We start from the raw sequence: 15,137 nt of genomic DNA, 5'->3' as shown, positions 1-15,137 counted from the left end.
AAAAGGCTGCTCTGATTGGCTCCTTTCTTTTACATCTGTTTGCACTTATGCCCATTGTGTTTCACTTGCTAAAAAAATTTTTTTTTTTAGAAAAAGAGAGTTCACATCAATTGTTCTTTCATGTTCTTTCTCTGGGTGTTTACTGGTATTCTGTTGTTTAATTTAAACTATTTTCTGAGCGCTACCTCAATGTCTCTAACACTGTTCTGTCCAGGTCCAGCAGCAACACTGGAGTTCTGACCATCACCAGTCTGTTGAAGGAAAAGGAGGGCTATGAAGCATCAAAGTTTACCGTGGATGAACTCTGTCTGATCTGCAGCATTCTTAGTACTGCAGAATATTGTCTGGCGACCACTCAACAGGTATTCATTTTTACAAAAAACATGATCCGATTTATGAAAATGTTAATTTGTTTAGTTAAAAGGCAACATTTGTGCTTCTTTCTAGTTGGAAGAGAAGCTGAAAGAAAAAGTAGATAAAGTCCTGACTGAGAGGATCAATCTGACTGGGGAGATGGATACTTTCAGCACGTAAGCGACAGCAGCAAAGTAGTATTTAATAGGATAATGAACCTTCTTTAAATTGTCTTTTAATGGTGTCCATTTTCCATTTTCACAGTGTGATCTCAAACAGTATCCAGCTGCTCGTGCAAGATCTGGATGCTGCCTGTGATCCTGCTTTAACGGCTATGAGCAAGGTTAAACACGCACCGATGATACAATGGAAACCACACTAAATCAGACAGTCATCGTGTATCTACAGCGAAAAAAACATTATTTATTTTTTTTAGTTCACAGTTTGCACTGTAACTGTAACAGTTTTGCAAAGTAACTTTTGCTTCCTGTATTAAATTAATTAAATGTACAGTGCAAACACTTTAAAGATAGATGTGTGTTTTTCAACCATTTTTGATCCAAAGTACACTTTTTCCTTCATGAACATCACAATGCACACTGTCTACTAAAAACGTAAAAGAAAATAAAACTTTAATGCATAATAAAGCATTAATTAGCATTAATATAAGAAACTGATCTGTATTTACAATATACAGTCATTCTTATCAACGTTTCTTGAAAAAGAATCGACTTAAAACATAGAAAAAGATATTTCGGGATAATTCTTGTTCCTTGCTACTCAGTGTGAAACCTGAGCCTGTTTGAAGGAACACAGAACTGATATCCTGCCAATGGTAAATGTTTTTAAGACCATTTATGCCTCGTTTCCACTGAGCGGTCCAGACCGGACTGGACCGGGCTGTACTGGACTTTTGAGCGTTTCTATTACAAAATGGACCCGTTAAGCAGGACCGACTGGTACCATTTCTGGTCCCCTGTTAGTCGTAGGTCCATAGAAAAATGGAAACAGACCAGTTAGGGCGGAGCTTCTGTCGTCACACAGTGTAATCCAGTGATTGGCGGAAAAGTTTTACGACAACAGCAAGTGTTTTGTCCTCCCTTATTCTTCTTTGTTCCCTGCAATCTTCTATCAAAGAATAATACATTCTTTACATACAGTGTTGCCCCTTTTTCACGGGGTTTGGGGACCAGATTCACGGCGAATCCACGAATACGTAGACACCCCCCGTTGAATTCCCCAGACCATTCCAAACAGGCCAAGAGGAGACTGGTCTGGTCCGTACCGGTCATTGGAAACGAGGAATTAGGAGAAATTGAATAATCATCCACCTGACAATCTGTCACGGCACATTAGCGTACCCCGGCACACTCGTTGAAAAACACCAATCTAGGCCAGCTCTGATGTCCCAGCTCTGTCTGTGGTCCTCCTCTTCTCTTCAGATGCCATGGCAGAGCGTGGAGCACGTGGGTGACCAAAGTCCTTACGTCACTTCGATCATCATGCACATCAAGCAGAACGTCCCAATCATCAGAGACAACCTTGCCTCTACACGCAAATACTTCACTCAGTTCTGCATCAAGTTCACAAAGTAAAGTGCACAATTATCACACGTTTTAAAGTTAAGGACACAACAGTTCTCAAGTTCTTCTGTATCCGTCTTCTCTTTTCCAGTTCTTTCATTCCTAAATTCATCAACCACCTCTTTAGATGTAAGCCTATCAGCATGGTGGGAGCCGAACAGGTGGGTTTAACTTGATCCGTTTTTCCTCAGTTTGAACAGAAATATCAAATATTAACATTGGGTCTATGTGAACTCCTCCACCAGCTGCTCCTCGACACTCACTCTCTGAAAACCGTCCTGTTGGATCTGCCCTCCATCGGCTCCCAGGTCCTCCGGAAGGCTCCTGCCAGTTACACAAAGATAGTGGTGAAAGGCATGACTCGAGCAGAAATGATCCTGAAGGTGAGGAGTTTGTGAACAAGAGGGTCTTCAATGCCAGCTATCCCACGCCGACACGTTTTAATTGCAAATAAAGTGAAGTTATGAATAAAAGCCCGTCTTGGCTCCCTTTGAAGACTTTCAGAAAAACACTCAACCTTGCGTCTAAGGCCACTAGAGATTAATCTAAACAGTTTACCTTTCATGTTTAAACTCAGACTGAACTTGGATCATTTTAGCTGATGGGCTCTCCTGAGAGTTTCAGCTTAACTATAAACGCAAGATTTTCAACTCTGAGTTCAGTAAAAATCAGCTCTTAGGAGACCCTAAATATTTGATAGCGTTAACCTCAGTTACAAAATCCACACTGACCATTTTTATGAAGTCTGAACAGGTTTATTTCTTTTTGTAAGAATGTGAGGCTAAGCTTCTAACCTGTTCATTTAGACATTCTTTGTAGAACCGTCAGGAATATCTGACTGGATTTATCAATGGATGTTGAATGTCTTGTTAAAGTTACTTAATGAGGTCAACTTTAAATGTTTTCTTGAATGAGTCACTCGAGCGGCACTCAAGAGTTTATTTTGGGCAGAACAGCTCTTTAATTGCTTCTTTAAACCTCTGCACAACAGCTTTTATGAGCACGTTTCACCAAAATAACTCATCTCACCTGAGGCAAGGGGAGAGCATGATGAACAGTCCTGGTTTAATGAACGAGGAACGGGCCAGCGCAGAAAACACATATCCCCAAAGCATGCCTGTTACTGAGTCAGCGGAGAAGCCAGTGAAAAAGTCTGCCTGTCTACTCGCAAATATAGTGTTCCATGCTGGAAGTTGTTTACAGTTAAGAGGGCAATCACAGGATTCAGCCATTTTGCCTCCCCTCAAAATTACCTTATGAGACTCTTGGGGACACTGGTATGTGGCTGGCAAAGCTTAACCCCACCCTAATTAGCAGCCTCTCGTGAGTGTAGAAAAATGCACCCAGAGATCGTGATGGATCTTCTTTCTTTCTTTCATTCTTTCCTCCAGTCTCAGCGTTTACAGCCCTGCTCTAACCATGCCGTCCCTGTCGTATTTTTACAGTCAAACTGTGGATCACTGGCAAACTTTTATGACCACTTCTGAACTTCATCTTTGATTCAGATATTCAGAAAGCCTCTGTCTGTGACGCTTAGTCTAACAACTTCTTGTCATTACTTTGATATTTGTGTCGTTTGGTCTGTTTTTTGCAAGGTTGTACTTGGGCTGCCAAGATTAGTCGACTAATCAATGGCTAATCGACTATTACTTTATATTATATAGAGTCAGAGTGTAGTGAAACTGAACACAGTTGTGAGCAATAAGCACCAAAAAAATGTTCTTTTGTTATATTTGAGTCAGTGAGACCAAAACTTTATTTTTTCAGGAAAAATAGTTCCTTGTTTCAGATGCCAATCTCATTTGAGTTGTTTTAATACCAGAAACTAATGAAGGATAGAGGCTGCATGATTCATTAAAAGTTTAATAAACTATCTTCTTAATTGTCTTTATTTTTGGTTAGTTTAAAGCTAATGATGGTTAAGATGTGTGTTTTACATCCACTTTGCGCATGACCCGATTAGTCGACTAATCGGAAATATAATCGGTGATTAGTCGACTATTAAAATAATTGTTTGCGGCAGCCCTACTTTGGTCTATGAATATGCAGATGTTTCCTTGCGTTAATTAAATTTAGAAGGATTTCATTGTATTCATACCAGCTTACAAGTATGGAGAGAAAATAGTCTGATTTCTCATTTGTGTGATTTGTGTGTGAAAAATACTTGATTTGTAGCTTGTGTGCAACTTTGGATTTGTTTGTGTGCAATACTTGTGTTGTAACGCATTCAATACATTTGTATGCGTGTATACTTGCAATTGTGTATTCACATGAAAAATAATATCAATACGTCAATATAATTTACGCACTCACAACTTGAAAATTCCAACTACAAATTGAAAATGGCTCCTACTCATGTAAATCTTTAAACAGTATTCACAAATTACCTGATATACACAGACAAAACCACATTTACACACAGATCAGTTACAAGTGCACGAGGGGTTGTGAGACTCTTCTCATACCTTCAAATTTTTGTGAAAAATGTTCATATTGGATCTATTAAGTTCTGTAATTTATTACGTTTAAAATAATTACTTTTTCATCAAATTTTAATTTAAGTTGATGGTTTACTCAATGTAAAAAAATAATTTGATAAAAACTAACGTTTGTAAGTGTAACAAATTGCAGAGCTTTTGATCCAATGTTTCACTTTTTACAGTGTAGATTATGCGTTTAAATGTTGCTTGAATGCTGGGTCATCAGAGATCTCTTATCTGCCACTTTGAATAATGTTTAGTAGAAAACTAGCATATTTTTCACTTTCTTAAACAGATTTGCCCCAATAATTAAGATAAATAAGTCTAAATAAATGTTTTTTATAAGTTTTTCTTTAAGTTTTATGGTTTTGTCTGTGTTTTGTTGTATTTGTAAGATTTTGATGTTCAGGTGTTTATGTGAACACACAATTACAACATACAGTTACACACGAAATATATTGTATGAGTTACTAATAAAGTATTATGCACTTACAAATCCAAAGTTATACAATGAATCTTTCAGGCTGTGATTAACTCTCACTCATATAGATAACACTTAACAAAGCCTCTGGTTAATTTATTACTGTAACATGAGGGCTGATGCACAGAAAACAAATGGTAATAGAAATGCAAACAGCAAGTGTTTCCACTGGAGGATGGTTGATGGTTTGTAAGGTCTCATATGATGTTGATGGTTGTTATAATGTGAACGACTATAGTTTTTGCTGTTTAAAATAAAGAAGAATATGTCTCTTCAATCTAAGTTTAACCATCTTTCAAAAATAAAGACAAAAGCACATCACTTTGTGACAAGTAGAGCAGATGTTTGGACTAAAAATGTTTCTGATGTCATTTTGCTGTTGACGCTTCGTGTTACTGCTGTTTGCTGAACAGAAATGATCTAAAAGAGGACTTTTGCTTATTCAGTCAAATGCACTTCACTGTCCCCAAGGGGAGAATTTGCTCTTTAAAATGGCTTTGGTGCACTCCAGTGTGTTATGAAATAAAAAAAACATTTTGGCATAAAAAAAACAATATTCTTGACATGAATTTTAAGTGTAAAATAGCCTAATGCTTGCCACAAGTTAACATTGTAACTGCCCTAAAACAATAAGTAACAAATACATATGTAAAAAAAGTGCACTAAGCTTGAATCATAAAAATCTTTAAAACACCATGAAGTATGCATTCTGTTCCTAAAGAAAACACATTTTTAAGCCTTACCAAATAAGTTAAAACATGCTTAATAGTAGAAATGTAAGAATACTATTAAAGCGAGCTCAGGATGTGATGGTATTTAAGGGGCAAACATGAATAAAGTATTGAGGTTCATGGAAATTTGCAACAAGTACTTTTGTAATAGTTATACAACTTAACCAAAGAAAAGAAAAAAAATAAATAAACCAGACTTTTAAAGTGAATATTTCTGTTTAATTTGCACCAATTTATGCTGAAAGATCCTTGTTTGTTAAGCAAACACCTCGTGTTTACTTGATGAACTTTCTCTAGAATAAGTTGTATTTAAAATAAACTGGAGGTCTAAAGATATGAACACACCGGAGATGTGATGCGCATTAACGAATGTGCTAAGCGCAGGTTCTTAAACATGCATTTAGGGAGTGGTGTTCACACTAGACAAGCAGGAAAGGGCTGCTTCTTCTTCTTTTGCTACTGTTTGCTTGCGCATGTCTGCCACCTACAGTTGGAAGAAGCTTGGTGCAAAATGTCAAAAGCAGTTCAAATATTGTAAATCTTGTTACTTTCTAAAGAAATATATGGGATTTATGCTTCTTGTAGCCACCAGGTACTTCCTATATTTGGAACACAAGAGAGGAGAGAACGCTCAGTCCAGGTCTTTTAAAGTCAATGATCTCAATACTGTTAGCAGCAGATGGGGAGTTTGGCCCCTTGTGGGGTGTGTCTAGTCAGAGCAGTGACATTTAACCTCATCCCCTGGGGTAACATGGGTCAAGAAAAGTTCTTTTTAATTGCGTCTACCTGAGAAAAAAGATGTGCAAAGAGCCCCTGAAAGGTTTGTTTTGGAAAAGTGGTTCTCCACAGGCAGTTGTTTTCACCGTGGGATAAAGACTACATAAGATTCCAAAACACAAACCAGTGAAAAGAAAGTCTGTAGTGAAATGTCTCCTTGCTGGCCTCAAAGATAGTTTCAAATGACGCTCCATGCAGCTGTGACTTGTAGTTAAATCAAGCTTAACATCCCAGTGAAACTTGACTTCTTTTGGAAATGAAGAGTCACATTGTGTGCGTTTGTAGATGGCTTTAAAGCAGCTTATATCTCAGTTTTGTTAGTGATATGTCATATACAGGAGCATGTCATCCGCTCTCTTCATTTATAAAGGCAACGGTTGAGAAATAAACAGAAGTGTAACTTCTTGTTGTTTTCAGCAAACATTTCATCTCTGAGAAGTCGATGTCAGAATATTTGCCAGCAGTCTGTTGGAGCCTACTGTTCTGTAAGCCAGTTCTTGCGTTCAAAGCGCACTGGACTCTTTTTGTCTGTGCAGAAAGGCCTCTCCTAGCCCGTGCAAATCTTGTGAGACGTGGCTGTTTTCCACACTTGCCCAGCCCTCAACAGCTCCAGCCTCCTCTCCCTCCTCTGAAGTTTTCTTCTGGGGAGCATTTCAAAGACGATCCCCATCCCCACCCTTGCTCAGCTTGAATGTTTCTCTCTTAATCCCTCCGTTTCTCGCTCTCTCTGTCTTTAAAGCCATTTTCGTTCAACACTTACCCTCCCCATTCTTTTGCTTTTTAAAAAGTCCCTTCAGGCTTTCCCTTGGACTGTTTCCAGCGCAGTTGCTAAGTAAATCACTCAGTCAGCAGGGCCAGTAAGACGGCACAGAATTCCACAGAATGCTGCACATCCCATTGCAGCTCTTCCTGTGCTGTCTGTCCTAAATGCAGCTCCTTTGATACATTTTAGCATAAATTAAATAGATTTACAGATAGAACATTTTTTTGCAGTGGCTAGGTTATTAGCTGCAAAAAAAGACATTAAATTTAATCTTTTTTGTTTAAAAAAGTAATAAATAATCACATTTAATCTACAAATGTTTGTCTTGTTTTGACTTATTTAATTTTTTAAAATTATTTAAGATATGCATAATTTGACTAATTAAAGACAGTTCTTGCCCACTCATGGGCTATTGCTGTGTAAAATCCTAAAAATCTCAAAAGATTCACCAGTTTGAGTCATACTGCAGCTACAACAGGTGTTTTTATTTATTTATTTGTTTCTAACCGTGTGTCTCATCTGGCCCATAACCCAGCCCATATGGGATCATTTAAAGACCCCTTTGGGTCATCCCATGATGGCTCACAGGACTGTGCTGAAACTCACTGAGCTCTAAGGTTTTTTTTTTATTGCAGGTGGTGATGGCGCCACATGAACCTCCAGTAGTGTTTGTTGATAACTACATCAAACTCCTGGCTGATGGCAATCCTGAGACTTTCCAGAAGATTCTGGATATGAAAGTAGGTTTCTGTTAAGTTCTCCAGAACTGTGGGAAAGGTGTTTATTTACTTTCCTATGCAGAGAAACTCATCCTCATGTGTATATTTTTGCTATATTCTTGTTAAAAGTAAAGGCCACACACTGTCGATTTTTTTGTCAAAAAACCTACTTTATAAAAGATTAGTTTTCAGCTTTTAAAAGAAGCCTTTTTCATTGCTTAATTTTTAAAGGGAAAGGAAATAATAAAAAAAAAATGCCAATGGTGTACTTTATTTGTTCTTTCATTTTATGTATTGAGCTAATATTTGTTTATTTTCAGAAGAATTCTTATTATTGAAATTCAGAAATTAGTCTTTAAATGCCTTTTTGCCGTGGATAAATGAAGTTATACAGTGATGCCGCTTATTTGCAGTTTCACGTATTTGCAGTTTTTTTTTCTTTCAGTCACATAACTCTTTACTTTGTTAAACTAAACTTGGACAACTTGAGACGCTTGTCTGAAATTTTTGCGTCCGAAGTAGGCGCTACGCTGCTGAAGTCTATCTCCACACAGCAGAGCGCCGCGGAGCTCCCTTCAGAGCGCAGAAGGAGGAAGGGGCGTGTGGACAGGCGCTCCGCGAGAGGAGCATCCATCCACACCCATCCTCCTCCTCTCTCCATGCCCCTGCATGGAGAAATGGCATCAGCTTACTCAGAAGCGGACGAAAAAAATCTTGATATGCTGAAGAAGAATTCCGCAGATACGCGGAATTCTTCTTCAGCATATCAAGATTTATATCCGCAGAACTGCAATATGCAGAATTTTTCCGCAGATATACTGTGGAAGAATTATCCTCCGCAACAGATCTTTATTATTTGATTTAGGTAGAAGCGCGCTCCAGACACTCGTCACCTACGTCACAAAGTATGCTATCGCTGCAGGTGCGGTACAGTCTTTTGTTCTGAATTTTAAAAAAAGCACTTTATGTTGATAAATACTTCAAGCGTTTTTGATAAGTATGGACCGATAACAAATACCCTTCGGCCACGGGGGATGGGGGTTCTCCGTATTCGCGGATGCTTCCAGTCCATAACACCCGCGAATAAGGGGAGAGAAGTCTATCTTCAAATGTATTTGTTATCTGTGTTGCACCAATTTGCATCAAGGCAGCATTAATCATGTTCATATTTAGTCTTCGCTGTGTTTTCTTTTGCTTGTTTTCTGAACTGCCATCCCCTTTGAGATACATAGAGGAAGTAGTTGCTGAAAAGCTTCAAATACAAGTCGTTGCATATGAGATCAGTCACTGCTCTTGACTGATGTGATGCACAAATATTAACTGTATAAAAATCCAAACTTTTCATGTAAGGGTATTTCCTTTCCTCTTCTTTATTTCCAAGTTTAATAAAGTTTAATCGGTATCATACCCAGCTCTAACGCATGTGTTCTTATATTTCTGTTCCAGTTTTGTACACTAAACACATGTGTGTCTGCAGGGACTGAAGCGCAGCGAGCAGAGCAGCATGCTGGAACTATTCAGACAAAGACTGCCCACTCCCCCCTCTGGGAACGATGGCGGCCCCTCTTTATCTTTTAGCGCCCCCACTCCTGAGCAAGAGTCCTCTCGTATCCGCAAACTAGAGAAACTCATCAAGAAGAGGCTGTGAACAGAGCAGACAGCTGCTCTGGATGAAGGACTGAAATAAAAAAACATTGACTACTAAATGAACGTCCCTATGAGTGCTATCAAATAAACTGTAGATAAAGGTACAAAAATATTAAATTCATATGTGTAGTTAGGCTTTCAGCTGAATTCTGTTAGCCTCTATAGTTCATATATATTTTAGGTTCATTGTATGGCTCTTATTCTGTTTCCTTATTTATTCATTGTTCTTCATATATTAATCACTAGATCGAAAATTGGAAAATGAAAAGTTTGGAAAATTATTTATGTCTTTGTGCAATGAAATTGCATAAAAATCTGGGTGCTATACAACTATGACTAATGAATGAAGGCAGGAATTATGAAAGAAATGAATACCGCTAATAATAAATACACAACAATCATTCAGAGTAAAAACAAAGGGATAAAAGGTTCTTAATAAAAGCCTCGTGTACCTAAACGACAATTTTGTCAAAGCAACAGTTTATAAAGAACTAATATTACATCACGAGTTATTTATTTGCATTTTTGTTTCTTTTATCTGTGCTTTGTCAGTTTCAGTTCTTCCTACTGATGTGGCCTTCAGCTGCTTTGCAGTTTTCCATCTAAAAAGATCTTTTTTGCTGCATTGTCGGTGAACATAGAGGATTAAAGACAAAGAGCAGGTTCACTGACTTCTGTCACTGAAAATAATTTGAGCAGGCTGTTGACGGGCGATGAAGAAACTTCCTTGGCACATGGTTGCTGTTTCATGTGCAAAATACTTGTGTAACATTTCCACCTCATCTTAAGACACTATAAAGTCGGAGTTTTGTTGAGAAAGCTTCTGCCTTTTTCTTATTGTGCTGCATGTAATTCACAATCAATGAGTCTGACCTTAATTAAAGTTTTTCTCAAGACTTTGGTTTCTAGTCTTTGAAATAAATTCTGATTATGTTAAAACGGTTGACTTGTGTCATTTCTGTTCTTTTTACATGACATACATCCTAGATGATTGTACTATTTATGTCTTGTTTATTTGTTTGCTCCTATTGACAAATAATCTGAATATATATAAAACATTTTTGACCAAAAAGTTACTTCACGACCATGAAGTACTAATGGTGAAATTAGCCAAGGCCACAACTCAGAGGTGAATTTATAATGAACTACTGATCTGCAGAAAATATGTCTTAAACGGTTGAATGAGGCTTTTTGGTGTCAGCTAAAAACCCCATAATCATAATTAATAGACCACTTGGAACGCTTTACAACAGATAAAAATGTAGTTGGAGTGAGACTTTCATCAGTTTGCTTTATTTCTCTGGTTTTATCAAAAGTGCCATATAAATAAAGATCTAGTCTACTAACAGATTTTTGTCTTGTTGCTGCATTCATCTATAGCTGTGTTTCTATTGCACATATGCGCAAAACTTTATCGTAATTCTAGAATTGTCAAAAAAAACAATTTAGACTGCTTCCAATAAATCCTAATTCTGTGAAAAAAAACAAACAAGCTCATGCATTAAGTTATTTAAAGCCATTGTGACTGATGAAAACATGTATTGTTTTAAGTTGATTTTCTTAAAGAACAAAAAGAGAGCATATGGATGACATCCATGCAGCTAATTCATTGATGAGTCAGACATGTGAGAAGCCTGTTTACTTGTATTAAAAGATAAACTTTCTAACAAGTATGTGTTTGGAACCTTTTTCTGTTTAATAGCACAAGATACATTCAAATTTCTGCCATGGGACTAGCACTCATCATCTATCAAAGGAGACGTCGGAGTCTTATTCAGGCTGTGGAGCAGCAAAATACGTGGGAGCGGCTACGAATGAAGAGATTTTGGGAAGTAATAATAGTAATAGTAACAATCGAGTGCCCTTGAAATTTCCCAGAAATTTTGTGAAAAACCAGTGTGCATCAATGCTCACTCCATTGGCAAATATAACCCACATTAAACTGCATTTGAACAATTTTTGAAAAAAAAAAGTGTTAAATGTAATTTTTTAATAAACCATCAACGTTTTCATCTTCAGGACACAGTGGAGTCATGAATAGACATGAGATACTCGTATTGATTAGATTTTCAGTTTGTGAAATCGTTGACATCATACTTGCCGATTAAAAAAAAATTGTGAGTATGGTGTTTGAATTGCTTTTAAAATTCAGGGCACAGCATTGCACCGCACTGAATGTTTTTTTTGTAGTTTGGGATTGGGTGGAAACTCGGATATATTGGTGATTTTGCAGAGGAACTGAGGATCCAACAATTCTGGGAGATGAGCTGTGTGACCTCTTATGGCGCCTGCTGTGCAGGGCCCAGGGCAGCCAGTTCCAACCAAGAACCATGTAATTAAAAAAAAGTGTCTTCATTGCAGTTTTGTGAAATATATCAATTTTGATACACCCTTAAAAACCAACTCTTCAAAGTGCAAAAGCTTATTTTTTTTGAAAAATGCAAGTTTTTTTTTTTTTTAATTGTGGTGTTTCCATTAAGCAAATTTATTATGGTAAATCCAATTTGTGCAATTTCATAGGTAATGGAAATGCAGCTTATGTCTTTCTTTTTTGTCTTTTTGTGTGTCTGCCAATCCCTACATTTTATTTTGTCGTTTTTATTTTGTTTTTGTGATATTTTATTTTACTTTACTCTACTTTACTTTACTATTTATTTTATTTTAATTTATTTTATTTTATTTTACTTTACTTTACTTTACTTTACTTTGCTATTTATTTTACTTTAATTTATTTTATTTTACTTTACTTTACTTTACTATTTATTTTATTTTTTTATTTCATGTCATTTTATTTTATTTTATTATTTTTGCGGGTCATCATATTCATGGGGGAGGAGTCACAGCATTGCAAACGGGGGAGGGGGTGTCAGAAAAAGTCCCCGTCGAGGGGGGGGGGGCACGGCCTCGTTTCTAACAGTTTTCTTCGCAGCCAATCAGAGGCCGTCAAACTCCACAGGAAGGCGTGTCCTTTCCTGTGTTTGTGGCTCCAGAAACCCCCGTGGAGCGGAGGGGCTGGGAGATTCCAGGCGAACCAGAACCGAGTTGGACTCCTTCACGCCTCCTGGAGCAGTTTAGGGTTTGTGTGAGGAGTACCGGGACCCGAACCGGGTCCGGCTATCATTGGTGGGGGGTCTAACGCAGCTGCATGTGGACCTGCAATCTGGGTTGAACTTTTTTTTTTTTTGCACAACTTCTTGGGTCTCGCCCGCCAGACTTTGGTAACTTGTGACGAGAAATGGTCGGCAGGTTGAACTTCCTGAATGCATGTGAAGGAGACCCGCTGGTAATGAGCTGCAGCCGGGCGGAAAGGGGGCTGGATAGCCCGGACTCCGGGCTGCCGCCGAGCCCCAGCCCGAGCGCCTGGTTGCCGCCTGCGTCTACGGAGAAAGCCCGCGGTTCGAGCCCGGTGTCCGAGGATGAAGGAAAGGGCTCTCTGGTACAGAATGCTGCTGTAAATTTTAGCGTTGTTTCACTTTTTACTATCAATTCAAGTCTCTACAGCTTTCACTGATTGTGGTTTTGACAGAGTTTCACACCGGATGCCCATCTCAACATAAAACCCTGTATTTTATCCAGGCTGGGGACAGGCACAGGGACCATACTCATAGTTTTATTTACTCTTTTTCCAGACTTCCATCTCTACACCAGCACTTTTCCCTCAGCTGCTGCCTCTGTCCTTTGGTGAAGGCATTGCTCTTGATCCACTGCCCTCAAAGGAACTCAGGTGGGTTGACGAGAATCCTGCATTGTGGATAAAATAAGAATAATAACCTGCAACTTATTGCTTTTCCTCCTCCCCAGATACACGTCATCCCTGCTCTACGACTCGGACCGCCACTTCATTCAGAACGTGACCTTCCAGCCGCTGGGTCAGGGTCTGGACTGCTGCCGGCAGACCATCGTGGCCGTGTCGCACAGCACCTGGCGCCACTACAAGACGCACCTGGAGTTCCAGCCACGCCAGCGGCCCCAGCACTTCAAGACCACCACCATCATCTACCCCAAGAAGACCAGCGCCGTCTACACGACCGAGCTGAGCTACGACTCCCACCGAACGTCCAAACGCTTCCTGTCCAGTGTGGAGCTGGAGGCGGTCAGCAGCAGAGAACCGCCGCAGTAAAAGTGGAGTTTTTTGGGGGGGATTGGAACAGAAGTAGGAGGGCCCCCCACCCACTGTCCCCCTGAGGTTGCACTGAAGCAAGGCTTGTGGCTTGACTTCCTTCCTGTTTTGACTGAATTCCGAGAGCAGCCGTCCTCTCTACCTTCTGATGCTCACATTGAAACACCATCTTCATCTGCAGTCGCAACTGATTTTTATTCCTTTTTTTGGTAATGATGAGATGAAGAACAGTTGCATTTTATTTTTGCTAAATGCTGGTGTATTTTAAGATGGTCCTGCTGTTTTATCTTATTAATGATTTTGTTACATCTTATGATTAATTTTTTATCAGTCTCATGCTGTGGGCTGTGAACCAGGATATTTTTTGGATATATATATATATTAGATTTATATTTATGAAATAAATAACAAAGTTATACATATTTTGGTCTAAAGTTTTTAAATCTACTTTTTTCTTTTTAGTCAGGAATATGAGTCTCGTTTAAGCTTGCTTATGTGCCATGCTTGTTTTTGAGGAGTTTGCTGAATTATGGAATATTTTAACAAAGGTTTTAAGCTATTATTGATTTTATATAATTCAACAGAGTTGATGAAAATGATAATAAAGGAAAACGTTTAAAAAGAGGTCCCCAACAGCGTTTTATTACAGTCCCTTTGCTCACAAAGTTGTTTTTTTTTCTTATTAGCAGATGATATATAGAGATGAGCAGCATCTTTTAAAAAATATTTTTATTTTCCTAAATATTGCCAATTTTCCAAATTGTTTGCTTAAAGCTTAAAATAAAGTTGTATTTTTTTCAATTTGCTTAAAAATACCCTGTCTCACTCAAACTATATTTGTATCGATTTTAAAATCGTTCTCAGTAGTCTTTTAATTATATTTATGCAATTTTTTAGCAAAAATAGTTTTTTTTTTTTTTGAGGACACATTCTCTGCAGAGTGGGAAGAGTTTATCAGAAACTTGCCACTGAGTTGTGGGGCAGGACTGTTGGGCCCAATCCGAATTCTTCCCTTCTCCCTACCCCTCCGTTTGAAGGGGCAGTTTTAGTGCAAGTGGCGTCCAGAATTTTTAATTTTTTTTTTTATTCGACCCTCCAAGCGCAAGGATACAAAAGTCCTTCGTCGTGAGGGTAAATCTCGTCATGCTGAGAAACGCTTTTCTTCCTGTGTGTGTGTTCTGCAGCAGAAAAAAATATTTTTAAATATTAGTTACGACTTTTTGTTGTAGGACGACCTTTTCAAAGTTATAAAACCGCTGTTGTTATGTATATACAAGCCCTGGAAGCTCCGCGCTAACGCTAGTGGACGGGCAATTATTGGTGACGTCATCAAATGAAAGTGACATTCGAAATATGAGACTCTTTTTTTTTCATAACTCTCCATTTGGAGGGCTAAATGAAGGGTTAGGCCTGGTATCCCAGCATTCCTTTGTTTACACTCCATTATTAGTTTTAAGCTCAGAAGAAAAAACGGAAAATGTC

At 38.4% G+C, this 15,137-nt stretch overlaps 2 protein-coding genes across 3 annotated transcripts in view; both read left to right on the top strand.

Moving 5' to 3' along the window:
- Window positions 1-10,474, top strand: part of vps53 (VPS53 subunit of GARP complex) — a 36,245-nt gene extending 25,771 nt beyond the window's left edge. Inside the window, exons 15-22 of the mRNA XM_024277413.2 lie at window positions 215-362; window positions 448-530; window positions 619-697; window positions 1,797-1,945; window positions 2,029-2,098; window positions 2,183-2,320; window positions 7,805-7,909; window positions 9,366-10,474. Of these exons, the coding sequence (XP_024133181.2) occupies window positions 215-362; window positions 448-530; window positions 619-697; window positions 1,797-1,945; window positions 2,029-2,098; window positions 2,183-2,320; window positions 7,805-7,909; window positions 9,366-9,536 (943 nt within the window). The 3' untranslated portion in view covers window positions 9,537-10,474. The remainder of the gene's footprint in view (window positions 1-214; window positions 363-447; window positions 531-618; window positions 698-1,796; window positions 1,946-2,028; window positions 2,099-2,182; window positions 2,321-7,804; window positions 7,910-9,365) is intronic.
- Window positions 10,475-12,445: 1,971 nt separating this feature from the next.
- On the top strand, window positions 12,446-14,279 carry rflnb (refilin B). Of its 2 annotated transcripts, XM_036215027.1 has the most exons (4): window positions 12,446-12,611; window positions 12,748-12,986; window positions 13,165-13,259; window positions 13,337-14,279. In XM_036215027.1, exons 2-4 carry the CDS (start codon window positions 12,771-12,773, stop codon window positions 13,653-13,655), a joined length of 630 nt encoding a protein of 209 aa, XP_036070920.1. In that variant the 5' UTR covers window positions 12,446-12,611; window positions 12,748-12,770; the 3' UTR covers window positions 13,656-14,279. The 2 variants fall into 2 exon arrangements, with proteins under 2 accessions (XP_036070920.1, XP_036070922.1); XM_036215029.1 differs by having other exon boundaries at window positions 12,463-12,971.
- The last annotated feature ends 858 nt before the right edge of the window (window positions 14,280-15,137 follow it).

The sequence above is a fragment of the Oryzias melastigma genome, linkage group LG13 (assembly GCF_002922805.2).
Source record: "Oryzias melastigma strain HK-1 linkage group LG13, ASM292280v2, whole genome shotgun sequence".
Classification (NCBI taxonomy): Eukaryota; Metazoa; Chordata; class Actinopteri; order Beloniformes; family Adrianichthyidae; genus Oryzias; species Oryzias melastigma.
This window is presented reverse-complemented; position numbering and strand designations above follow the sequence as displayed.

Excerpts from the sequence above, each read along its gene's own strand:
- rflnb (XM_036215027.1), top strand. The coding sequence starts at position 12,771 with ATGGTCGGCAGGTTGAACTTCCTGAATGCATGTGAAGGAGACCCGCTG. Across the intron at positions 12,987-13,164 it reads CTCTGGTACAGAATGCTGCT|ACTTCCATCTCTACACCAGC; the intron begins GTAAATTTTAGC and ends CTCTTTTTCCAG. Across the intron at positions 13,260-13,336 it reads CTGCCCTCAAAGGAACTCAG|ATACACGTCATCCCTGCTCT; the intron begins GTGGGTTGACGA and ends CCTCCTCCCCAG.